The sequence below is a fragment of the Panthera onca genome, chromosome E3 (assembly GCF_046562875.1).
Source record: "Panthera onca isolate mPanOnc1 chromosome E3, mPanOnc1 haplotype 2, whole genome shotgun sequence".
NCBI classification, from domain to species: Eukaryota; Metazoa; Chordata; class Mammalia; order Carnivora; family Felidae; genus Panthera; species Panthera onca.
The window spans coordinates 14,548,895-14,576,165 of NC_138354.1; the positions used below are offsets into that span (position 1 = coordinate 14,548,895).

The following is a 27,271-nucleotide window of genomic DNA, read 5'->3' on the forward strand; positions in this document are numbered from 1 at the left end:
TCATTGGATTAGTAAGTTGCATGCCAAGTTAATTTATATTAATATTTACATTTTATATAAAGATTTCCTTTTGACTAGTCTGCTGACTCCCATCACTTAATAGCAGAAATAATCATCTAACACGGAATGAGGAAAAAAAAAAAAAAAGGAACATGAATGAGGTAAACGGGAAGACCGTGACCCAGGATTTCAGTCTGAGTGGCCCATTCTGGAAACGAGAGCTGTCAGGCTCCAGGCATACTGGTCCTAGGATCCTCAGCTGTGCTCCAGTCTGCATCCAGCCACTAACTATACTGTGCTTTCAGAAACAAGTCACGTCTCCAGTCTAATGACTCCTAGGCTCACTGACCCCACCCCTTCCCATCCTCAAAGATGACAGTTTGCCAGCCCACTGCCTGACCAGACTTTCTGGATCTGATTTCCATCCAAGGGCATGGTCTTTGGTTAGTCCTTGGATAAACAGCTTCTTCTTGGATTTCAGAACTGGTGGGGGGAAGTCAAACCCCACTAAGAAGCCACTCAAGGACCCCTGAAACCAGATTTCCAGGTCAGAAAGGAGGAATATTCTTTGATTTTCTCTGGGGAGAGCCGAGAGACCCTGGCTTGTGTAAGATTCTACCAGGAGCTGAGAGGACCCATTCCTTTCCGGACCAATCTGGGTCTTTCCAGGGAAGGTCAGTAGGGCTTCTATGAAAACAAGCTTATGTGAAAATCTCAGTCCAATTCAGGTAGAGGTAAAGGGACAGAAACCTAGGATGTTATGTTGTCATGGGGCAGAAGGGCTAGGGATTTTATGCGTCCAGCGGTCACTCTTGTCCTGCCCTCCACCCCTCACCAGGGTCGGTGTTTCCAAAGCAGGCACCTGTGCTCAGCATCCCTCAGCCTCCAAGAGACCATCCCGCAGCGGCTGGTCTCCCCAGACTGCTAATCTCATTCCTGACAATCGTGAGAGACGGTGACTCTCTCCCTTCTGCAGTGTTAGGAATAATTGCAAACCATTATCACATATACCGGAATGGCCAGGAAAAAAAAAAAAAAAGAAAAAGAAAAAGAAAAAAGAAATGACCGGAAGTTGTGCTCTTTATTCAGTAGCTTCCAGTTAGGCTTTCTCAGATGGAGAGACACCCACTTTGTCCTGGGATCTGGCTTTGTTTCACTCTACTGATCCCGGAATTCTCATGCCCGTGATCTGCCATCAAGTGATCAAATCCCCTTACTTTTCACCCTGGCTCAGCCCATCTTTGATGTTCCCTTGAGTCAGCAAGACCTTAGGGAGTCAACAAAACCTCTTACTTGCAAGACACCACGCATTTGACGGAAACCAATTTGCACTGTTTCACCTACAGACAACGGACAGCAAATGAGACCCTTTATTACAACTGCCTCTTGGGACCCGTGTGAGAAAAGAAACCGTCAGTCCCCAGTTCACGCGGGAATCCGGCCCCTCTCAACTCTAGGCATCATCTTGACTTGTTTCAGACAAACAGAGTCACGATGGGCGGGCTCTTCTGGTTTCCCTTTCCTTTTGCTTTAGCGATGAGAGAGCTGAGGCCAGGAAGGGAACGTCACTCAAATGATCGGGCTGGTGGGCGGCCGAAGCACGTGAGGTCCCGCACGCGATCATGCTCCCTTACGTCTGGCTCTCCCCTCCGCTCTCCTGGCCTCAGTCCAACAGGTCTGAGCCCAGACACAATGCCCCCCGAGGGGGAGGCATTTTGAGCTTGGCAGATGTCCCATCCCCCAAGGAAAGATGAGCTACGGCCTCCACTTGACGTCTGCCACCACCCGTGTCACTGGGGTCAGGTTGATGGGCAGCCCCGTGGCACTCAGTCCCCCGCAGGCCACAGATTCAGGGAAAGCGTCCAGAGACCAGCCTCTGCAGCCCTTCACAATCTTCCTTTTTCTCTCACAGGTCCAGTGATGCAGCAACACCACCCTTGAAGTTTTCATTCCCTGGAATATTCCTTCCTAAGTAGCCTCCTCCTCTACTCCCCTGGAAAATCCCAGCCCTGCAGCCCTTTCACTCGGACAATAACTTGTAACATTGTGAGAAGCACTGTTTTGAAAGCCAACCCATCAAGCTCAAGGAAAAGAGGCGAATGAGGGCTCCACCCACCATGGGTGTTGAACCGATTAAGCTACCCAAAGTCGGGCCAGGCAGGGGGCAGGGGGCTGGGCGAGTCTTTTCCGGGTCCAGAGGGCTGTCTTATGGGACTGGCAAAACCTGATCCTTTGTGGCTATTACCTCAAGCCAACGGCATCAAATTAATTTTGCCGTGAAGACTTTCCGAGCTTTGTCACCGCGTCCCTTGAGACCATAGAAAGAGGGTCCCAAACCAGTATAAAGTAGAAACCATAGTCATGCGCTGTGGCCATGCGCATTAGCAAACGAGCACGGCAGACTAAGAGAAGTGTGTGGCTGGTGTGTGCATTTGACCTTATTCCTCCCCCAACCAAGTGTCAATGGCAAGGCCACCATAGCTGAGGACAGTCCCCTGAGTGATTTAGTCAAAGGAAGTATGAAGTGAAGCTGGACAGTTCTGACATTTAGATGGCTGTGGAGACAGGGTCCACAAGGGGCAGCCCGCCCGTCCTCCACTTTGCTAGTGGTTCAAATAATTCCACCGGAAAATCCTAGCTGCTGAATAATGTTACTTTGTTATTTCTGATGGATCTCCCCCCACCCCCCCCCCAACCCTTCCGGGACAGCCGAGTAATGAGGAGGTGAGGAAAGACGGCTATGGCGAGGGCTTAAGGTTCCAGACTCTTAGCCCCGTGAGGATCCCTGAAGAGGCCAACGGGAAAGTTGTGAACTCGGGTCACTGCAGACGTTCTCCAGAGAGTAGTCCTCCTGGGAATACAACCGGTATGTGCCCGAGTCCGGAAGCCTAGGCTCGGCCCGTCTGTATCATCGTGGCGCTATGGGAAAAGGGACTGTTCCCTGCAGTGGGGTTCCAGATCTCCCTACAACTCCGTGGAGCAGGGTGAGTGATACTATCGTTATGGGCTTTTGGAGAAACAGGGCAGTGAAATGACCCAGTCTGGTTGGGGACCTCCAACTGGGAGGAGCAGAGCTCAGCAGCGACCGCGACCATGGAGAGAAAATGGCACAGCAGAAACAGGGTTTCATGACATGTAGCCACACCCGTGGCCAGGCCAGCCAACCCCAGGACCTGTGCTTGGCCATCACACCCTCCCTCCTCAGTCATGGTCCCGGGGAGGCTGCCAGCTACAAGCTAAGAGCAAAACTCGCTTTGATTTATAACCTGAGTCTGGACTGAAGCCTAGAGAAGGCATTTAGAATGAACGAGAAATTTCCCCCTCCCAGTGCTTAGATGCGTCACTTAACGATTCTCTGCAGGGGAGGTGAGGGGCATGACCCTCAGCATGACCTTGCCAGCTTTCACTAGGTTCTCTGGGTAATCGCGACAGACCATTCGTCATGTGCGACTTGAGACGGGGGACAGGTATGGAGAAAGGACACGCCTCGCGGTACACGTCTTGTTCTCTGCAAATAAAACACCTAGAAAGTTCAGAAGCCTCTGGGCTTGCCTAAGACCCCACGTAAACCTCAGTTCACTTCAGTTCACATTTCTGGCTTGTGGGAGAGCCGTCTCAACAGGCCAACAGATGCTTTTAAAGATTGAGGCTTAAAATATTTTTTGCCTTCCAAATGACATTTCTGCCTTTTCGCCCAGATGAAGGGGTCCTTGCTCTGGGCCCTGGGAAGGGTTGGGGGGGAGGAGGCGGGGTGGGGAGAATACCACCCGGCTTTCAGGTAGCTCCTGTTCTCCTGAGCACATGGAAGGACGGTTTCAAAACACCAGAGAAGGCAGAGAAACCGCCAGATTTTTCTGAGAGTAATTTACCCCACCGGGGGGATATGGGTGCACGGAGCCCGGTGTTCTTTAAGAAAATGTTCCCTATTTTTGTGTGCCTTGGCAAACTCAGGGTGGAATGCGAAGGTTGCCATGGCAACATCACCCCCCCTCTTTTTTTTACAGATTGGTCACGTGGGACCCACGCACATTCTGGAAGCCACTTCTAATAGTTCCCATGCTGGGTCCTGTCTGGGGGCTCTGTCTGCTTCTGGAGTGATAGGAGACAGCTTTTTTGTGGGGCCAAGGGGACCAGGGTCTGCATCCCTTGTCCCCCTAGCAAAATGCCTCCCCGATCATCCCTTGTGTGGTCTGGGGGGCACCTGTTCTTACAGCAAGAATGAGCCACGCTTTAACCATGAGCATCATAAGTGCTGTGTGTGTGCGTGAGGGGGGGGGGGTGGGGTGGGCACGGGGCTGAAGTAGCTCTGGAATGGACAGGACCTGGGGTGGGGCTGCAGAAAGTAAACATCTTAAGTCTTACAAAGAATCCCGACACCTCTGAAAGACCGTCCAGGCAAAGCAGCCAGGGCTCACCTCGAAGACACAAGCTCTCGCCTCCCAAAGCGTCAGGCGCGCCTCTAACTCTGGGCTGTCTCCCCACACTTCAGCTCCTGGGTACCATGCGTGACGCCACCATGGTGGCAGGTCAATTCCAGCCCGCCCCAGAGGAAAGTTCTATAGCTTCCTTTTCGTCCTCTCTCCCTGCAAGGGACGCCTGCTCCTCGAATCCCTCCTGGGTAGGATTCGCGGGTCACTGGGAGAGGAAAAGGGTCCTGTTCAGGGAGAGGATGCTGGGGCCTCGAACAGACTGTTGGTGCCTCTCCAGAGCTCTCTTTACTCTCCGCCCCTGCACAGCGGCTCATTTCTCTTCTAAGCCGCACATCCTTCGGGGACCGGGTCCTCCAGGGGGAGGCACAGAACTTGCAGACAGCCAGCCTTTGAAGAAGCGTTGCGATCCCCTCTCACGGGGCAGTGGCCTTTGGGAGTCCTCCCGGGGTCTCTATTTAGTCTGGCTCCCCAGGAGGGCACGGCCTAGAGGTTCAGGGGGTCCTTCCCATCCAAGTCCAGTTGTGGGGCGGGGGGGGAAGGTAAGCCGCTTGGGGCAAAACCTAATGACGCAGTCGTCTTCTGTGTTAGTGTTCTGCGCTTGGACCTGTCCTCCTTCTGGAAGCTCATCCTGAAGGGACCGTGGGGAGTCGGGCAGGGGGAGAGAGAGGAGGCAGACGTGCACTGGGTATTGTGGCAGGACGGAGCGGGCAAGGGGGAGAGGCAGGCTGTTGCCTTCCTTGGCCTGGAAGGAACTCCCGGTAGGACTCTGGGCATTTTCCCAGCAAGACCCTCAACCCCCAGGGCTCTTAGGAGCTCATACCTGCTCCGTACTATGGCTCAAACCCTAGTTTTACTTGTGCTCATCAGGAATATTTGCGGGCTCCCACCATGGGGAAGTTTCTACAGCTGCCCCCAACCCCCCCCCCCGCCCCCCCAGGCTGCTGCAGGAAGTGCTTGCAGAGTCCAACTGGAAAAAGACCCTAAAAGGACAAGTCAGGTTGGAAAAGGCGGAAAGGGAGAAAACGGAGAGGGAGGGGCCCCTGGGGAAGGGGTTCGGGGGACACACACCCCACACCGCCAAACCTAGAGAGGAGACATTCTGGCACCTCCATACTGGAAGACAGGGGAAAAGGGAGAGGGAAAAAGCACGTAGCTTCAGGATGCAATGGAAAGAAAGGGGCGCGACACCATTCTACAGAAATAAAGACCTGAGCTTGGAAAAGTGCAAAGGAAAACACGGCATGAAAAGGTTATGGGCCGATCGGACTGTGCAAGCTTGAATCAATAGCGGTGGCTGATACGGCGTCTGGGAAAAGTCGGGAAACTACAGGTTGACATGCCATTGAAGAGGGACCCTGGGGTTCGGGTCCCTCCCCCCCAGCAGAAGTATTCCGCAGGCAGGAGCGAATTACCTGCTGGCTGCGCTGCTTCACGCCTCTTTGTTTCCCCGGGAGGGGGGAAAACGAGTCAGTTGCAGAATCTGACCGCAGCAGGAGGTGATGTACGTTTCCGTCTTTTCACTGTGGACCGTATTTCTCTTTTGCTCGGGGGAGGACTAACAAAGCAAGTTGGAAATGGAGGAGAAGATAAGGTGCTCGAGGCCCTTCGCTGACCGAGGTCTGCTGGCACGGAGGCGGGTTCGGGCTCCGCGACTCCGGGCGAGTGGGGTGTGAGGGTCCCAGGCCCTCCCCGCACCCCCCACCCCCGAACTACCTGGCCCACCCGAAAGAGGCGGGGACGCATGTCGGAGAACGAGCTTATACTGGGAGTAAGCGATTAGGAAAGGGGGATGTCACACACGAAGGAGCCCAGTATATACGTCTGTCTACATGTCTATGTTACAGGGACGCCCACGAGAATGCTTTTTTTTTTTTTTTTTTTTTTTCCACTAATGGCAGCACAGGTGGCAAAAGCCGGGAGAAAGGCTCTCTGCAGATTCCAAAATGCTGGTGCGCGATGGGCTCTAGGAACAGAAAGCCAAGTGCCGACGGAAACCGAGAGCTCCCCAACTCTGCCAACAAGAGTCCTCTAGAAAAGGCAGTAAGAACGGAAGCGAAGGGGTGCGGCGCTGCACCCCGCTCGATGGCTTTCCCCTCACGCCTTGGGGTGGGGGGTGGGGGGGGGGCTCCACTGGGTGGAGGAAGGAAGCCCCCTCTTCCGTAGCAACCAGCAGCCAGCCTCTTGGGACTGAGGGTTCCCGCAGCCGGGAGTCTCCAGCGGACCCCTGGGGTTGAAAGGACGGGGGTCACGGAGGTGGCCGCGGGCTGACGCCTCGCCCTTGCTCTCTTACACCGCCAGCCTGGGTGGCCCCTGGAATCCCGGGATGGAAATGAAGTCTCTCTTCAGAGTTCCTAGGGGTGGTTGAAGCAGTCACTGGGAACTCCTGGCTATTTTATTGCATTAGGAAACAAAACCATTAAAGCATTTAAGACAGCCCTTTGGTGTCCCTGCCAAGGAGATGAAGTGAATGGGCAACACCTGTTGCACTGCAGCCTTGGGGGGTCTTCGCCCGACCGTGCCTGGTCTGCAACCGTATCTGCTTTTGCGGAGGAACAGAGTCTGCCCGCTGGGCATGCGCATGCGCGGTGAGCTGGGCACGCAGCCCGGTGGGGGGCGGCCTACTCCATGCCGCTCCGGAGGATCTGGTTGGCCGCGATCAGCATGACGCTTATGATGAAGGCCATGGCGAAGGCGCAGATGAGGCTCTTGCGGACGCAGGTCTGCCTGTTCTGTTTCTGTGCATGCACTGGGGTGGGGGTGGGTGGGGGGAGCGGAGGGCAAGGAGACGCGGGGTGGGGGGGGGGGGAGTGGGGAGACGGGGGGAGAGAGAAGAGAGAAATGACACAGTGAGACAGGCTGACGTCCTCCTCGTCAACAAGCCCAGTTCCGAGGCTGAAGACGGGTCACACCGACAAGCATGCCCCGGACCATCCTCGGACACTGAACACCACGTCCTCTGGCAAACCGTGTGAAACAGTCAAAACTTGACCAGAAACCAAGAGAGATGTGATGCTCAGAGGAGGGTACAAACTTCCGGGTGCAGTAGAGCGCCAGTGACTTTCTGCGCAACAAGAGAAATGTAACGTTTTGGAGTTTCGCAAAAGGCACCGTCCAGGCACGGCTGTGTCGGTTTCTGCAGAACGCCGGGCTCCCATTTCTGAGGCAGCTGCTAGATTCAGATGCTTCCCTACGTATTCACGCTGGGCCGGAAGCAACTTACCTTCCAGAATTGTTCTTGGGTGGCTGCTGGTCGGGATGACCCTAAATGACTTCTGGCATTACTTGAGTTACGCACGCCAGGGGGGTTCTAAGGAGGGGTCCCTGGGCAGGCAGCATACACATCCCTGGGAGGTTTTTTTAAAAAAAAAAATTTTTTTTTAAATGTCTATTTATTTTTGAAGGAGAGAGAGACAGAACATGAGCGGGGGAAGAGCAGAGAGAGAGAGGGAGACACAGATCCAAAGCAGGCCCCAAGCTCCGAGCTGTCAGCACGGAGCCCGCCGTGGGGCTCGAACTCACAAACCGCAAAATCATGACCTGAGCCAAAGTCGGACGCTTAACCGACTGAGCCGCCCAGGCACCCCCATCCCTGGGAGCTTACTAAAAATGCAGGTGCTCATTCTGGACCCCACGCCCAGTCTACCGAATCAGAAGCTCCAGGGATGGGGCCAGTGATCTGTGTTTAACCAGGTGATTTCGATGAAGTCCACATGCTGTGTGGACAGGACCGGTGGGAACCCAGGAGAGAGTCACAAAGCTCTGTCAGACCTCGCACAAGCAGGGCGTCCCCGCCCCCACATCCTGCGGCACCAGGGGTCTGCCCTTGGGTCCTGGGATTGTATTCTTTTCATCCTTTTGTTGGGCTACGTCTTGCAACAGCATTTTTATAAGGCCCTTAAGAAACCGTTGGTAGGTCTGCATCAGTTGGGAAAGTAATATGGACCAGAGACAGAGAGATGGAAATCACCAGAAAGTAAAGTTTTGGTCAAGTGTGCCGAGGCAGAACAGATCTCTCTTCCAGGCATTGCTTCCTATACCAGAACTTCTTTTCCTTCTTTGAGTCTACACCCCCTCCCCCGCCCCCCATCTGTCTGTGCATCCGTGATCTTTGCACACAGTTTACCACTTAGTGTATGAGAGAAATCTGTGCCCTGGAGGCAGCTGGGAAGCTGTGTACAGCAGAGCTACTCACTGGACCAGTGGCAACAGCACCATCTGGGAGTTTGATGTAAATGTAAATTCTTGGGTCCCACCGCAGAATTCCCGAATCAAAATCTCTGGGGGTGAAGGCCAGGAATTTATGACTTAATAAGTTTTTCGGGTGATTAGGGAATTGCTAGGCCCCACCCCCAGAATTTTTGATTCAGTAGGACTAGGTGGGGCCAAAAAATTTGATAGAGTTTGAGTTGCTGGGGACCTGACAGGTGTGTGTGTGTGTGTGTGTGTGCGCTCATGTGCACGCGCGTGTGGGTTAGGGACATAGGGTGGGGGGTATCGGGGAAGATGGTTCTTCAGATTCAGACGTTAAGAAACCCAATGCCAGGGGGCACCTGGGTGGCTCAGTCAGTTGAGTGCCTGACTCTTGATTTTGGCTCAGGTCATGATCTCATGGTTGTGAGGTCGAGCCCCACGTCGGGCTCTGTACTGACAGCATGGAGCCTGCTTGGGATTCTCTCTCTCTCCCTCTCTCTCTCTCTGCCCCTCACCTACTCACGCTCTCTCCTTCTCTCTCAAAACAAATAAATAAACTTAAAAAAAAAAAAAAAAAGAAACCCAATGCCAGAAGAACAGCAGAACATTTTCAGATTACCTTCCATTTTGAAAAGAGGTCCTTCTGCTGGACGTTATACTCTACCTTTGCAAACCTCCAGCTGAGGGAAAGTGGTTTTTCTTTGGATGGGATCGGATTATGGCATGGAGAGGAGGTGTGTGTGCGGGCGCGGGGGAAAGAAATGCAATTTCCCTTCATATTGCTTGCAATCTCTCTGTACGAAAGAAGAATGGCAAGAGAAAAAGGTCAAGGTAGGGTCCACATGCCGTTCAAGAACCTAAAAGTCATTCAATTTCAAGTACGTCTTCCCCTTGACATTCAGGGGCTCCTCTGAAATCCCTGGAAATCACAGGGAAGAAGTGGGAAGCCGGGGATGTTTCCAAAGACAAATGGAGCTTTCTCTAAGAGAAGGGGTGTCGGGGGCTTGTCAGGCGGCCTCTGTAAATTACATCAGGAGGGTTTCTCCAGCAAGCCACGTTTCACAGAGACCCAGGGCCCCGTGACGCAGCTCTGCCCCCACCCCTAACACTTGTTGATTATTTCTGCACTCTTAGGTGCTGTCTTTTTTTGTTTTAATGTTTTTATTTATTTTTGAGAGAGGGAGAGAGAGAGAGCAGGAGCGGGGGAGGGGCAGAGAGAGAGGGAGACCCACAATCCAAAGCAGGTTCCAGGCTCCGAGCTGGCAGCATAGAGCCCGACGAGGGGCTCGAACTCACAAACCATGACATCGTGACCTGAGCCGAAGTCGGACGCTCAACCGACTGAGCCACCCGGGTGCCCCTCTTGGGTGCTGTCTTGTTATCTTTAATCCTGGATCCCCTGGGCTTTAGCTTCCCTTGGGTGATTGAAAGTAGTTTTGGTTCCGTTCTCAACTTGTTGATCATGTCCGGGTCTTAGAATCTCACAAATTCTTACCCGGAGAAAGAAAATTTCCTTGGTGCCGAGATGCCCCCATCCCAGGACTGGGCAAATATAAAAAAAAAAACTGCCAGCCCTCCCTCGGTAAGGAAAAAAGGAGGTGGCGTTTAAGAAGGAAAGAACCAGGGCTGAAAATAGGAGGATGGGAAAGTGGCGTATCTGGCACTTTCTGAGGGCTGGCTAATTTATTCTGGGAAGTTCCTCAGCATAAACATGCTTCTGAAGGCAGTCATCTACCTTTCCTTCCTGAGGGCTAGCGAAGGCCGAGAAAAATTGTGTGATTATGCTGAGGGAGAAATTTTTGGCTGAAGCCCTTCTTTGTGAAGGACACTCGGAAAACAAGGTTACAGGCGACAGGATTATCCCGCAGGAGAGCGGCTGCACCTTTGATCTGAAAATCCTTCAAAGCAGTAGGAGGGGAGAGATAAGGAAGGAGGAGAGGCCTGGAGACCTAATAGGGTGTACTTGAGGCCATGCAAATCCCAGTCTAGACCAAAGTCCTATAAGCAGAGTGGCACTCCCAGCTTGCTCCTCTCGGTGGCCCTGAAACATCATCATTTCAGCCTCTGTGCCTCCACGAGAATCCTGTGACATCCAGTTCTCACGTTGTCATAAATCGTGTGGCAGAGTAAAAAAAGTCATGATTTCGGAGCCAGACCCAAGTCTAAATCATAGCTATTCCACCTCTCAGCTGTGTGACCTTGGGCAAGCAAAACTTCCTCCGGCCTCAATTTCCTCATCTATAAAATGGGAGTAGTAAAAACTGCCTTGTTGTGAAGAGTGAGGATATATGAAGGTACTAGGGTATGTTTGTACCCACGGAGTGCCAATTCTCTTTTGTAAACCTTTAAAAACTTTTTTAATGTTTATTTTTTGCGAGAGAGGGGGAGGGGGAGAAAAATGTGGGGGGGGAGGGGCCGAGAAAGGGAGACAGAGAATCCCAAGTGGGCTCCACGCTGACAGCGGAGAGCCGGATGCGGGGCTTGAACTCACGAACCGTGACGTCGGGACCTGAGCCGAAGTCGGACACTTAACCTACTGAGCCCCCCGGGCGCCCCCGGAAACCTTTTCAAAACTTGCCTTCACTTACTGAACCCCGCCTGAGTAGGCCAGGCGCACGCCGCGTGCTCTGCACGTGTCATCACAGACCTGCATGGTGGCCGTCCCCGTGAGAGCTGGGTGTGTGACTGTCCCTTGACAGGTGGGAGCCTCTGAAGCTCCACGAGGTGGAGTCCGAGTGCATTTGGCCAATGGCGCAGGTGGGGCTTGGGCCAGGGTCTGGTTCTAACACCCGGGTTTAAAACTTCTGCACAAACTGCCTTCTTGACCTTTCGCTTAGCGACAGGACACTCAGCGATAGGGAGATCCAAAGAAAAGCCACTTCAAACCCCTGATGTGCTTGACGGTACAGCCCGCCCCGGGTTAATGTGTTTGTTGATAATAATTCAAGGCCCGTCTTCGGCTCTCATACATTTGCACTGTGCTACAGTTTGGGGTTTTACTCTGTGTCTAGGGTTTGCTTCCCCAGCGGAACTCCGGCTCAGCCCAGGATGACCTGTGACTCCGGGCTAGGGCTTCTCTTAACCACCGCGCAGGAACAGCCCCGGGGCAAGCGACTGAACCTCTCTGAGCCTCAGTTTCTCTCTCTGTGCAAGGAGGCGATGCTAACCGTTCTGCTAATGTCGAGCATCATCTCAAAGATGAATGAGCGGATACAAAAAGTGAAAGCCACGCCCAGCTGTGAATTGCCAGAGAAGTGCAAGACGTCCTTGTATCCCCTGAGGGCTGGAGGAAAGGTCTGCTCATTTTTCTCCCGTTCCCCGCAGCCTCCAGCACGGGAGTGAGCATCCGAGCAGTGCTCCCAGACCTTGGCCGTGGTCCCTTCCCTCGTGAATTCGTTCCGGGCTGCAGTGAAACTCACCTTCCCAAAGCAGCACTTAGTATGCGCCATGGATTCCTGCGACCTTTCTGCCAACGCTTTCTTGCTGGGGAAGCGCGTGCCATCCAGCATCTCAGCTCAGCTGGGAGGGCCGCCGACCACCTCCTGTCCCTTTCCCACCTCTGCTCCTAGACCGCTGTGCCTCCTTGCCGAGCAGCTTCTGTTTCAGGCAAGCAGGGGTCCCCACGCGTCCCCACACGAGACTGTGCGATGCAGTCCAAGGCTTGGCGCCTGTTCTCTCTGCTGGGGGTGCCCGCTGACCTTCCCTCTCATTTCTTCTGGGCGTACCCCAAACCTCTCTTCCCTAGGAGGCTTCTCCTGAATGTCTTGCTCTCATAGAGCCTGATCTTTAAATTTTTGTAATGATTGGACTTTTTTTTTTTATGTTTATTTATTATTTTGAGGGAGAGGGACAGGGAGAGAGAATCCCAAGCAGGCTCCGCACCAGCAGCGCGAAGCCCGGCGTGGGGCTCGAGCCCACGAACTGTGAGATCACGACCTGAGCTGAAACCAAGAGTCGGATGCCTAGCCAACGGAACCACCCAGGCGCCCCATGGACTGGTCTGTCAATACTTGCTTATTTTTAATTGAGATGGCATTCCCATACCGTAACATTCAGCCTTTTAGCGTGGACAGTTCAGTGGCATTTAGTACATTCACCAGGTTGGGAAAGAATCCACTACCCAATTCCAGAATGTGTTCATCACCCTAAAAAGAAACGCCACACACGTTAGAAGTCACGCTTCGTCCCTTCATTCCCGCCTCCCCAGCCCCTGGCAATCGCTAATCTCCTTTCTGTCTCTATGGAGATACCTCTTCCCGGCATCGGGCATAGCAGATACATGCAAATGTACAACGTGTAGCCTTTTGCCTCTTACTTCTTTAACTTGGCCCAGCCCATGCATGCTGTCGCATGTGTTGGTCCTTTATTTCTCTTTGTGCCACCTTTTGTTTCTCCGTTCACCAGCTGATGGACGTTTGGGTTGTTTCCAGTTTTGGGCAATTATGGATAATGCTGCTAGAACATTCTTATACAAGTTTTTGTGTGGACGTGTTTCCAGCGCCCTTGGGTACAGATCCGGGTAGGAGTCCAATTTCTGGGTCGTATGGTAACTCTTTTCGAGGAACTTGCAACTGAACAGGGAAAATGGCAAGAATGTATCATGCTGCTGGCAATCTTTTCCATGTTTCTCTTCCCATGGGGCCCCAGCTCTCTTTCCAGCAGAGTGGTTGACTTAGGAGCCCAGAAGGAGCATGGGGGGAAATTGACACAGGAGCACATAGAAGTGGGGTCTCCAGTTTTCTTGAAAGCTTGGTAGCAAGTCCTGAACACCTACAGACTCCTGGATGCTATATGGCAGGACCTGGGTTTGTGAGCTCAAGCAACAGACAGGTTTTGCTTTGTTATTTTAACAGATTTAGGGGCGCCGGGGTGGCTCGGTCGGTTGGGCGGCCGATTTCAGCTCAGGTCATGATCTCGAGGCCTGTGGGTTCGAGCCCCGCGTCGGGCTCTGCGCTGACAGCTCAGAGCCTGGAGCCTGCTTCGGATTCTGTGTCTCCCCCTCTCTTTCCCTCTGCCCCTCCCCTGCTTGCTCTCTGTCTCTTTCTCAAGTAATAAACATTCAAAACAAAACAAAGAACAAAACAGATTCACACTGCTCCACTCGGCAAATGACAGGCAGTGACTCTAGGGAGTTTTCTACTGGAGTCTGCACGGATTTTGCCACGGACTGGCTGGGTGACCCTGGACGTATTGGGTTCATAATCCCTCTGGCTCAGTCTCTTCGAAATGGGGCTGCGTGTCTGGAGGCTTTGGCTCCCAAATGAGGCGAACCAGAATCATAACAATTCTGATTAATTGCCCCCACACAGACCTCTATGTAAGTGATATTTCTGGCAGGGAGTTCGGGGCTCAGGAATGTTTAAAAACAAAACAATACAAAACCCATCTTAGGTGATTCTCACAATGAGCCAGAACTACCAAGTCTGGGAGCTATTACTGCTCTGTGATCCTTCCAGGTCTCACATTTTATGATTTTATGAAACTGAATATTTCCATAGCCTAAAGTGGAACTAATTAAGAGCTCCTGAAAGTGAATATTCTTTTTTTGTCATTTTTAAAAAAATATTTTTAGTTACTCTTGAGAGACCGAGAGAGCGAGGGAGCGAGCACGAGCGGGAGAGGGGCAGAGAGAGAGGGAGACCCGGAATCCGAAGGGGGCTCCAGGCTCCGAACTGTCAGCACAGAGCCCGACACGGGACACGAACTCACGAACTACGAGATCATGACCTGAGCCGAAGTCGGACGCTCAACCGACTGAGCCACCCAGGTGCCCCTGAAAGTGAATTTTCTATACATCAGTGAGACCAAGAATGCTCAGGTACCCCAGGTAAGACCTGCAGAGATAGATGATGTGGTAGAATAGCAGTGCCATGTTTTATGATACCTGTTAAGGGGAAGAAGGGCCACCCTTCTGGCTCCTTCTCTACCATAAAATCCTCAGGTTTCTAGCCATTGGACGGCCAGGTCTTGCTTGGAGGGTTCCACCGTGGACCCTTGGTGAGGTGGCCAGGTGTTGTTCTGGCCTTTCCGACAGACCTTCCTCTTCTGGGAACGTAATTCATCTTTTGGTTTGGGGATCTGTAGCTCAGTCTTCAGACTGATTGAACTCTTGGTCCAGGGCTCCACCTTCCCCCTGCAGCAAACCAGACTGGCCAAGTAGAGTGTGCCAAGCTCTTGGCTGGGTTCAGGGTTAGGCATGTGGGCCAAGCAGGATTGATGGGAGCCCCTTCTTGGAATGGAGGTGAATCTTCAGGGAGAGAATCCTGTCACTTCGGGGAGAGACAGCCTGCCCAAGAACGAAGCCAACAGAGAGGAAAGAAGGACAGAGACTGGGAATGAGACAGTGACAGACGGGGGGTTGGGAAGACGAGGGAATGTCGCTTGAGCTCTTTCGATCCAGGTCAGCCAAAGTTCATCCCTTAGCCAATATTTTTTAGTTTAAGGGCGTCTGGGTTGAGTTGCTGCTACTTAAAACCAAGAGTCCTGACTGGTACTTTTGGCACCTCCGATGTTGGCATCGACTTGACTTTAGGAGTGAAGGTGTCAAGAAGAATGTTCAAACCCTGCACCTTTGGTCCCTGTGCCATCCTTCAAAGACGATGTGGCATTCTAGCAGTGGGGACGCACGACGTCTCCGGGAAAAAAAAAAATCAAATCAGGAGAACAGACCTGGGGCTAGGGATGAGCTCGTTCTGTTTCGTTGTCTGTTTCGAGTGCTCACTCATGTGTTCAGCCTTATACAAAATAATCTCATGTGTCACTTCATGTCCCAGCCACACGAGGCAGTCATTGTGTGATTCCCATTTCACGGATGAAGAACATTAGGCTCTTACTGTGTATGCAAGTGTCTCAGGCAAGTGACCGCAGACAGGACAAAGCAGGATTTTCAGCCAGGCCTGTCCAGAGTGCAGAGTTGGAGTCCTCAACGACCAGGCGTACTAATCAAAACCAGTCCTCCAGCTGTCTACCTCGTGTCTCAGAATCTCATCACTCCTCACTCGTGGCTCCAGAAAACTTTCCTGCCGGACTGCTGTGAAGGATTCCCAAATAGAAGAAAAAAAATCCCTTTCTGTCTGAAGTCCCAAATCTCTCTGAAAACTGTGTCCTGTCTCACCACCTGCCACGGACCCTCCGCTCCACCTTAACCTCCACCCGCAGAGAACAGGTTTTATTTAAGGAAATTCATGGCACCGGGCAAACCGAGAGCAGATGGTGTAGGAGACGTGTTATGCCCTTTTCATTTGGACGGGCCTGAAATACCCAACGTGCACGGCCAGGTGATGGGACAAGGCTCCCCATCTGGGTGTGCATTTGACATCCCAATAGGAATTCTGCAGCTTCAGCGGGGATGGCTGGCCTGGAGACCTTAGATTTGGCTGCAAATTCTTTCTGACCTTCCGCTGAGGCAGAAATTGTTGAAGCTGGACGTGACCGTCATTGTCCAATCTTTGCATTGCAGAGGTGAAGAAGAGAAGGCTGAGAGTTTCTAGAGAACTTACGCAGGGTCACATATCTAGTCCAGCCAGGGGTGGGCATGTAACCCGCATGTCTGCGCAGTGATGCTTTGGGAGCTAGGGAGCTACCCGGCCCGCGTCCCCTCCTTTGACATTTATTTCTCTCGTCCATCATCCCGAGGCACTGGATGGCGCAGAACAGCTCTGCCATATGCCTTTCACAGAAACGATTTCTCCCCCCCGTTGATGATTTCGCTTTACTTCCTTCTGCCGCGCGTGTTGTCAGAATGTCTAGAAAAATCTGACAGCTGGTATTCCATTTAGGGACAACATTTGGGGGATGTGTCTTGAAAGGGCTCACACACAGTCTTGCCGCGCCTTCTACTCAACTTCCAAATATAATATGACTTTCCTGGCGATGACATGAAAAACGAGTGACGATGAAGTGCCATTCCGTAAAGGGGCCTGAGACGCCTGTGTCTGGCGAAAGGGAGCCAGAGGAACAAATGAAGGGGCAGGGCCTTGTCAGATAGCCCCGGGTTCACACCCGTCCCCGGTATTTGACGTTGGACGAGCGACACCAGTCTGCTGAGCTTCGGTTTCCTCATCTGTACCAGAGGGGCCACAGAACTTCTCTCCCAGGACACGCTGACAGGTGAGTTGCTCGTGTTAACAGGTGACCGGCCCCTGGCTGCCACGCCAGGCAGTTCCCTCCCGTCCCTTTCCTCCTGGACTGTATCGATATGGAGGAAGCAGTAAACACATTAGAAGCGGTAAATCAAACATAATATATATAATATAATTTGTTAGGTGAACCCTTAATAAGGATCCGGTGACAGGCAACTAGATGACCACAAGGTCAACCACAAGACCACTCGATTCCACATGTGTCAGCAACTGGACCCAAATAGTGAGACAAGAATCTGTCTCTCAGCGTCACTGGGCTTCTGTTCCCCAAAGGCGAAATGTCTGGTGATTATAAAGGAATCACACGGAAGCAAAACGTCTTAAACCTCTCACGTAGCCCGGACGGTGAGTGGGCATTGCGGGTAGGCACATAGTCGGGTAACTAGCCCATTTCGGTGAATGCTGACCTATTTATTTTTCCAAATAGTTAGAACACACATATTGAAAACTGACAGCTCAGAACATTGAACATAATTGATCTTAATGAGGGAATTCAAAAAGATCTGGGGCGTTGGGAACACTTGAAAGGCATACTTTGAGTTGAGGATTCTCTTTGGACCGGGGGCTGGATAGACGGCCAGCTGATGGGTTTTGCCGGAAAGCCCCTGAATTCAGTGCGATTCAATGACCTCATGCCCAAAGCACCCAGCACGGTGGGTGACACTTGGTCCGGTGTTTGACTCAATCTGAATGATTTCTCATCTGGAAGCCGGGTGTGAATAAAGGAAAGGTCCACTTCAGAACCCTTGTATTAGATTCTTCTGGTCTCTTCCCGGCCTTAATAAGGGCTTCTGTAGATGACTTCTTTTGGTGCTCCAGGAAAATGGGTTCTACACATGACACGAACCCCCAACTCAAGGGTTTCCTGAAGACAAGTCAAGAAAGCTGTCCTTCTGTGTACCTTGGAATCTCATCCTAGTACCTCTTGTCCTTCCCCTGGGAGAAGATGGAAACATTCCTGCCTCCTTATGATCACAGAGCCCTATCTTCCGTAACGGTAAGGCAGATTAGAACGCGTGAGGGGCCCTGTGGATGTGTCTGTGCGTGCACGCGTATCTGTGGTTTGCGTGGGCCTAAGAACCAAACGGGTAAAGACAACAAAATCAAGCCAAAGGGAAAACTAAAAGGAGACAAAGAAAAACATAAACCTCTCCCACCAAAGGGGGCCACATCCCCCCCACATCCATTCATGTGGAAGGAACGACCGAGATTTCCTGACTTAACGGACAGAACCTGAACACGTTTGTACGAGTCTCCGACCCAAGATTTGTAAAAGCGAAAAGTATCATCACTGGTGTAAAACGACGCTAGGGCCTGAGGAAGGGCCTCCTGTTCGGCTCTAACAGGTTCCACGTCAGGTCGTGCACATCAGCATTTTCAAACCTCTGCTACGCTACGGAATCTCAGTCTTGACCCCCAATTTGCTGAGCTCAGAGTTATTTGATGTGCGCCTCTTTAAATTCCATTCTACCAGGGCGCCCGGGTGGCTCAGTCGGTCGAGCATCCCACTTCGGCTCAGGTCATAATCTTGCAGTTTCGGGGGCTCGCGCCCCGCGCCGGGCTCTGTGCTGACAGCTCAGAGCCTGGAGCCTGCTTCCGATTCTGTCTGTCTGTCTGTCTGACTCTCTCTCTCTCTCTCTGCCCCTCCCCTACTTGTGCTCTCCCTCTCTCTCTCAAAAATAAATAAGCATTAAAAAAATTAAAAGAAACAAATTTCCATTCTACCGCACATCAGTTTCATCGACCAGCACATCCTTCCTCGCTCAGAGACAGGGCAAAGACCTGCACTTTTAGGTTTCTTTTTTGTTTCTTCATTGGTTCCTTCCTCTGACATAAAGTAAGGCAAGATTCCCAGTCCCCTTGGATCTCCCGGCTTTCCAGGTTGAGCTGATCAGCGTGGGTATCTACCTGCTGCAGCCAAGTTGTTTGGTTTGATTCGTTTTTTGCTGCAGCAAAATTTTAACAAGAGCAGGAGGGAAGAGCTCCCTGGGAGGGTAGGGAGGAGGTCAAGGTCGGCCACCAGGCCTCAAACGGACTCTTCCAGTCCTAGGGCACCAGCGGGGAGCTCAGTGCCTGCGTATCACCTCATCCTAGACAACTCTGCCCAAATACACAGTCAGGGCAGCCCTTTCTTGAACAAGGAGACGGCTGCAGGCATTAAATATATCCACCAGTGACCAGTTCTCTCCGAGACTGGAAAAAATCTTCAACCTGAACACAAACCAATGAGCTCGCCTTTCAGGCCAAACGGCACTGACATAATATTAAAACAAACACAAAACAAAAAAAACCCTCTGATGTGAAAACAAGCAAAACGGCTTATGTAATCCACGTTGCAGAGGGCATTCAAAAAAGCAATGTGCTAATTACAAAGCAATGTTTCTTTTATTCAAGAAGGCCACGAAGTTTAAAGCATTCAGCACAGCAACTGGAACGTATCAATAAACCCCACGGTTGGTAGCTGTTGCCCATGTTATACGTACAAGTCAATTAGAGCGGACTCAGGAAGACTTCGATTTGGAAACCCCTTTCTCCCTCAGTTTATTAATATATGAGCTTTTGAATAATAGAAAGACATTGCTTAGGGTTCAGATTCCTTCCCAGTGCAGTCTGACCTTTCCCAAATTACTAAGACTTGTGACATTTCTCTGAACAAAACACTGACCCACAAACGAAGGCTCTTGTGGAAAACAAGATGTCCAGAAATACTCCCCACCCCATCTCCAGAGCATTTGCTGACAGTGGGGGGCCGGAGCCCCCGATGCTTCCATTGTTTGAACGCACAGTCTGTCATCAGGGTGGAAAGAGCTGGGTCGAGATGGATGGGGGAGGCCAGGCCTGCTGTTTTCTCAGGTGTTCCTCCCATCTCTGCCTGCCTCGCCCCTGCTCACCCTCCCGATCCCCCTGCCTGTCCCGCTGCACATGTGGCTTTGGCTGTGACCGCCCTGCTCTCGTGTGGTCTTGCGTGGCTCCGACTCCAAATACAGCCACTGATGCTCCAGCCCACGTGTCACATGCAGGCCGACCGGGGCAGCTTCTGGGCCACAACCGGGTTTTGTTCGCCACACACGGCATTTTTGAACGATTTTTGAATGCCTTCAGAAGGGGGCACAGCTCTCACGTTTACCCCAATCCCTCCCTATCCACCACTCCCCGTCTCCCTGGCTTGAGTTAGTCGCACTTATCACCTCGGAGTAGAAGCGTCTCTTCCTGTCCGGACAGGACCCCTGGGGGCCCAGGTCCGAATGAACCACTGTGGCCCCCTGGACTGACTCCGTTCTGCACAGACTCCCCACTCGGCCGGCTCTAACGTGTCGGCTCCGAGACCAGGCAGGGCGAATGCCATCCTGGTGGCTATGTGACAGCTTCCCAACGGTGTGCCCCGATTTGTGTAAGTGTTCAGGAAAAAGAATAGAAAAGAATGGCTAGACCTCTTTAAGAGATCCCAGCCCTGAAAAAGTTAGAGATGGCTGGGCCTGATATCCTGTTTTAACGTCATTAAAAAAATCTTTTTTTTTTCTATTCATCAGGGTTGTTAAAGCAGTTCTGATTTTCAGAGTTGGAAAGAGGGATTGAATTATTTAGCTCCCCTGGAACTTTCTACTGATTAGGGGATCAGGTAGGCTGGTTTTGTTTTGTTTTTTTTTTTCTTAACTTTTCTTTCACGAGCCCAAGAAAAATGGCCTCTCGTGGGTCTATATTTTGGCCCCAGGAAAAGCTTCTTTCTTCTGTAAGTACAGGGTTAAATTCACGAGAGTATTTTTGTGAATGGGGCTGTTTCTGACCAGTGCCTTCAGGGAGCAGAGCACAGAGGCAATCCTTTCCTAAGGGTCCCGCGAAGTAGGTGTAATTATCCTGATGTTTATAGGTCAGGGTACGCCCTCAGAGAAGGCACACCTGGTGGCCAAGGTCGCGCACTTAGCCACTGGACTTGACCCGAGTTGGGCGCGGGAGTTTGTACCACTCCACGCAGCCCCCCGGCAAGTAACGGCAAAGTACCACAAAGCTGCCCATCTAATCACAGACCTGAGAGAACCACTGGAGGAAAGACAGGGTCCCTAGAGGTCCTGCAAAAAAGCAGGGTTTGGGGGGGAAAATGGAAAAAGAAAAGGAAAGGAAAGGAAAGGAAAGGAAAGAAAAGGAAGAAAAGAGAAGAGAAGAGAAAAGAAAAAAGAAAAGAAAAGAAAAGAAAAGAAAAGAAAAGAAAAGAAAAAAGAACCTATTGCATCTTTGCGGAAAGGATCTTGCGACCTCAGTCCTGGATTCTTGGCTTCAGGACAAGGCCCTCCAGCCCCGACTGTAAATTCACTCTTCACAGCGAGGGTGTGAAGGTGTTGGCCGGTCCCAGACCAGGTAGGAGGCGGAATCGGGGGCACCTACCTCCTTCGAACTCTGTCTGGCAGTTCTCCGAGGTCTCCTGCAGGCTCTCCTCCTCGTTGATGATGATGTTCTCGATGTCCTTCATTGTCAAGTGGTCCCGGAAGGCGTGGTAGAGGATGTGCTTCAGCTCCTCCAGAGTTATCCTCTGCATGTCGAACTGTGGGGATAAAGAGGGATGAGCAGGTGTTGGGCGCATGGGGCTGAGAACTCAGCCTGGGGCATGGCTGCCAAGCCCCAACAGCCCAAAGCTCCCGTGTGGAAGCTCGGCTCAGCTTTCCAGGATATCAGATGAGCAGCTTTTTCCATCGTGTTCTGCTTCAAGCATACTCGTGAACTCGCAGGCACTTACTGGGGATACAGTGAGCGCAACATAGCCCCCTCGGTTGAGACTCCCGGAGGAAAAAAAAAAAATGCCACCTGCTAGTTGGCCTCCCACTCACCCGGCCATCTGCCGTCACCTCCGCACGCCCTGCACACCTCACGGACTTGGAAGTTGTGTCACACCTCAGACAATGCACACATCTCTAAAGATGTTCTGTATCTCCTGCGAAGCTGGCCGTTCCCGTGTTGCTTTTTAGATACGCATCACGTTCTAACAAGATAACATCCAGGTTCAACGCCGTGTTCATGAGGAAGGAAAGCTAAAGGGAGGTGTGGCATCCCCCAGTATGGTCTTCGTGTCCTCGTGAGAGTCTTACACTCTCCTACTCCATTTCTACCAAGTGTGGTCCTGTCACTTCCTTGGCCAATGAAATGTGAGTAGAAGTCACATCCGCCGCATCCAATTAAAAGCTCTAAAGGCCACATCATGTGCTCTTTCTCCTCTGCCATGAGAATGGCATGCCCCATGTGGGGGCTGTCCCTTCCGTCTGGGCCCCAGAACAAGGATAAGGTGGGGAAGATCTGCAGACACCCCGCTAAGGAAAAGGAAGACGAGTACGAAACGCCCTTCATTGTTATCAGCCGTAGGCATTTCAGGCTTGTTTGCTAACTGGGTTTAAGTCAACGATACCGAGATTATACACATCATACAAAACATATTTAAAAAATAATACAAAAAAATTTCTATTAAAAAAAATACAACCACGCACAGAGGTCAGAGGCTACCGTAACAAACATTCGAAAACACCATGTTCCAGGGCCAAGGGGTGGGAAATGAGAAACACGTGATTGGAGGCTGGAAAGATAAAGACCCACGGATGTTATGCAGAAGCATGACACTCGGTTGCGGCATTGCCTGTGATGATTTGAAGGACAGGTATATGTGGGAGGAGTTTGTGGCCTTAGGTAATCAGTCTGGGGAACAGCATGGTTGCAACTGGCGGTAACGGACAGGGTGAAACCAGAAAGAGGTGGGCTCCTAACATTAGCGACTCAGGCAACGACAGGTGCTGGCGAGGACGCGGAGAAAGAGGATCCCTTTGGGGGATCCCAGGTGCTGGCGGGAAGGCAAACTGGTGCAGCCCCTCTGGAAAACAGTATGGAGGCTCCTCAAGATATTAAAAAATAGAACCACCCTACGACCCAGCGATTGCGCTGCTGGGTATTTACCCAAGGGGTAACAGAATGCTGATTCGAAGGGGCGCACGCGCACCGCCGTGTTCACAGCAGCCCTATCAACAACAGCCAAAGGAAGGAAAGAGCCCAAATGTCCATCTACTGATGAATGGATAAAGAAGATGTGGTAGGTACAGACAGTGGAATGCTGTCTGTGCTGACAGCACGGAGCCTGCTTGAGATTCTCTCTCTCTCTCTCTCTCTCTCTCTCTCTCTCTCTCGCTACCCCCCCCCGGCCCTCCCCTCCTCATAATCATTCTCTCTCTCTCTCAAAATAAAGAAATACACTTAAAAAGATGATTGTGGTGATTATTTTGCAATATATACAAATATCCCATCATTACCATACACATAGGAAGCTAATGTAATGTTACATGTCAATTATATCTTAATTTTTTTAAAAAAGGAAACAAAACAAAACAGGAGAGAGAGATGAGCTCAGGAAAGAACAAGCCAGGAACGGAGACCACTCAGAAATTCCTGGTCTTGCAGAATGGAAAGAAGAAACTGTTTTTCATCTTCAACCAAGAAGAGATAAAATTGAGAAATGTTATAAATTACAAAACAAATCAAAGTGGTCCTTATTAAAACCTCTGGAAATGCTAAGTGACTCTCCAAGGAAATTGGTTATTAGGTTTAGAGAGAGTTATGTCTCAAAATAATTGTGGCTGTGGCTATTAGCAAAATACAATTGAAATCAAGATTTAAAAAAAAAAGAAAGACGAATTTTTTGAGAGAGCTCTACTGGGCAAGAACCAACAGCATGGGATTAAAAGGCTCTATCACTACTCAAAACATAAAATGATCTTTGGGCTCCCAACCTTTTATGGGCACAAGCCGTTAGGAGAATAAGTGACACAGGCCCAAAGCAAGGTGTATTCCAAGGCCCTCATCAGGAGGGAAGGAGACTAGTGGAAAAGGGCAGAAGGTCTCCCAGATGGTGAAGCTGGGAATCATTCTTGACATCATTCAGTGAAATCAAGAGCAGTTTTCAGGAAGCAGAACCAGGATCTAATCAAGGAATATTCCTCACCCCAAAGTCTGTACGACAAGATTTTAGAATTGCTCTAAGCTTTTGACCGCTATGTGTCTTCCATTGTTTTCTTCTTTCTTTCTGGATGGGATTGTTTTGGGTGGTTAACCCGAGTCTGTTCCACCCTTATATGTTGAGTGTGTTGGGGGCGAGGGGAGAGGGATTTGTTTTTTTAATCCATATGTCTCCAGATCAGGAGGAGCCATACCCAGATTTAGTGTATATCATCAGGGTCTAGATCTTGAGTCTTTTTGTTCATTTATTTTATTTATTGAGAGACAGAGACGGGCAGAGAGAGAGGGAGAGGGAGAGAGAATCCCAAGCAGACTCCACACTGTCAGTGCAGAGACTGATGTGGGGCTTGATCCCACAAACTTTCAGATCGTGACTTGAGCCGAAATCCAGAGTCGAACGCTTAACCAACTGAGCCACCCAGCTGCCCCTAGATCTTGAGTCTTACGTATTGTAATTGGATGGGATTTTTGAGTGTTTCCCTTGGGTAAGGATGAGTCTTTTTTGTGGCTAAAGGGAGGAAAATGAATATTTGTGAGCAAGGGTGTGGGCTGTAACAGGTTTTATTGTTTCTAATGATTTTTCTCCCTCCCTGTGAGAGGATCATCTCTCCCTGCCCATTGGCCCATTGATGTCAGGCTTGGGCCAATTAAATGCCAGTGAAAGCCATATATGAAAGTGATGGGTGTCCAAAGAGAAGTCTCAAAGCCGTCTTGTGTTCTGCTATTTCTTTTTTCCTTCTGTCACAAAAACACTTGTACCAAGTAGGGGCTGCTCCTGCACCGTGGCTCCTGGAATGAATACGACGTGGAACTAACCCACAAAGGGCATGCGATTTGAGAGAAATAAACCCTTATGTTGGCCACTAAGACTTTGGGGTCTCTGCAGTATAACTCACCCAAGAATGCGTACAGAAATGTTTTAATTTAATGTGGATCACGGTGAAAGAAAGTTCTCGACCTTTTTCTTTCCCGGCTTTCTTGGTAAAGCAGTCATTACCTTGCTTGAAATATGCCCTTCTTCTAACAAATGAAAGGGGGTTTGACATTTGCCGGAAATCGAAATGATTTAAATCTAAATGATCTGAATCGAAATGACTCAAGTTTGCCGGAAATCGAAATGACTCAAGTTCAAAGCCGTTTATATAAGTAAGAACAACTGGGGTGGGTGTGTAAAGTGGATTTGTCTCCTGCATCACAGTTTAGTGACTATGGAGTGAATTAGGAGACGCACCTAGGGTTGACTCGCGGTCTAAAGTGTCCTTTAGATTTGATAGGGGAGCACGTGGTTGCTAGTCTGGGTGCTCCCAGAAGGTCGGCGAGATGCAGGAGGAGGGTGACGGACGTCACAGATGAGAAAATTTGGGCACGCCATCCACCGTGCCGCGATCAGAGACTGAGAGTGACAAAATCAAAGAGACTCTGAGAAAATGAGTAAGAATTTCCTGGAAGGCCGGAGGAAGGACCGGAGGAGCCGGAGAAATCCAGCTGAGACTCTGCTGAAAATCAGAAATTAGGTGAAAAGAATCAGCCAGAGTCTGACAAAGTCAAGGCAAGATGCAGATTCCAGAAATCTCCATTTTCCTTTCATTCACCTATCTGGGTCATCTTTTAATAATAGGATACTAATATTTAAACAAAATTAATTAAGTAGGATTCCAAGTTTCCTATGTTGTCAGAATAGATCTCTTTTGCAAGTTTGAAAGGCATCACTGTCAAACATCGTGCCAACAAGGATTCCTTCCAAGATCATCAGTCCCTGAGCTTTTTAATTTTACTTGAGTCAATTTTGGAATGATGTGCTTTTTTTTTTTTTTTCCAGAAAACCGGCCAAAAGATCAGCAGGCAACTATACTCAATAGTGCTGCAGTTTTAAGTTTCTCTCAGTACTTTAAAAAAATATTTTTTAAATATTTATTTCTTTTTGAGAGACAGCGAAACAGAGCACGAGCCGAGGAGGGGCAGAGAGAGAGAGGGAGACACAGAACCCGAAGCAGGCTCCGGGCTGTCGGCACAGAGCCCGACGCGGGGCTCGAACCCACGAACGATGAAATCATGACCCGAGCCGAAGTCAGATGCCCAACCAACTGGGCCACCAGGGTGCCCCTCTCAGGACTTCTTACGTCCCATTGTTTACTTACAATCCTACTTGTTTTTCTTTCTCCTGGGTTTGGTTTTTGTTGTTTCATTCTGGTTTTACTAGATCATGGCTAAAGAATGCAGCCAGTACATCTGTTATTTTTCAGGAACATAAGGAGTTTTCTATTATGATATCTCTGCAGGGTCAATTGCACAATCATATTTATCTCCAGTAATTATATTACGTAGCCTTACAATTCTAATCTGCTATCTCCTATAACCTTATTTTCTGGGGACTACTTGATTTGTCAAAGACCGTAAGTAACACATTAAAGTCTGTGAAGGGAGTTATATCTCAAAGTCCTAATATTTCTTAAATGAGGCCATTCCTTAGTGCAGAAAGATTGATTTCCTAATCCAACAAATAGTTATTGAGGCTGACTCGATGCCAGACACTGATGGAGATGCAAAGGTGAACAGGACATGAATCTTGCTCTCAAAAGACAAGCCAATAAGTAATTTTAATCCAGTGTGTTATTAGCCAAGCCAGGGGAAGCACAGGATGGCTTGGGAACCCCTGGGAAAGGCAGCGGGTTCTAGAGGGCTTTCTGGAGGACGGGGCTGCAACCGGAGACCTACAGACGTTTGCTGGGTGAGTGGGCATGGGAGACAGGCAAAGGGAAGCCATGGTGGCCACACGTCATGGCTCTACCAAGACCTAGGGTGTGAAAGCTGACATAGTCCTTGAATGGCCATAGGTTGAGGTCTTCTGGGGTCTGGGAGCAGGAGACAGTGGTGGAGGATGCAGGGAGAGCCGTGGGGAGGGTGCTAATCAGTGAAGGTCTTGTGTGCTCCAGTGAGGGACTTGGTTGCTTTTTGTTTGTTTTCACTTTTTTTTTCTTATTGTGGTAAAATATACATAAGCACAAATTTACCATTTCATCCATTTTCTTTTTTTTTTTTAATTTTTTTTTTTAACGTTTATTTATTTTTGGGACAGAGAGAGACAGAGCATGCACGGGGGAGGGGCAGAGAGAGAGGGAGACACAGAATGGGAAGCAGGCTCCAGGCTCCGAGCCATCAGCCCAGAGCCCGACGCGGGGCTCGAACTCACGGACCGCGAGATCGTGACCTGAGCCGAAGTCGGACGCTTCACCGACTGAGCCACCCAGGCGCCCCGCCATTTCATCCATTTTCAAGTATACGATTCTGTGACATGAAGTACATTCCCATCATTGTGTAATTATTACCACCATCCGTCTCCAGAACTTTTCCCATGTTCCTCAGCTGGAACCCCATGTCATGAAATGCCATCTCTCCATTGCCCCTCTCTGCCACACCCCCCCCCCCCGCCCCGGAACCCACCGTTCTACTTTCCGTAGAGAGTCTAACATGCGGGGCTCAACAGTCGGTTGAGCATCCAACTCTTGATTTTGGCTCAGGTCATGA

General features: G+C 50.5%; 1 protein-coding gene across 5 annotated transcripts in view; it reads right to left on the reverse strand.

Moving 5' to 3' along the window:
• Window positions 1–1,484: 1,484 nt before the first annotated feature.
• Window positions 1,485–27,271, reverse strand: part of CALN1 (calneuron 1) — a 530,205-nt gene continuing 504,418 nt past the window's right edge. For all 5 annotated transcript variants that reach the window (XM_078440486.2, XM_078440487.2, XM_078440488.2 and 2 more), the window contains 2 exons: window positions 21,143–21,299; window positions 1,485–7,176 (listed from right to left, as the gene is read on the reverse strand). In XM_078440486.2, the coding sequence (XP_078296612.1) occupies window positions 7,049–7,176; window positions 21,143–21,299 (285 nt within the window). In that variant the 3' untranslated portion in view covers window positions 1,485–7,048. The remainder of the gene's footprint in view (window positions 7,177–21,142; window positions 21,300–27,271) is intronic.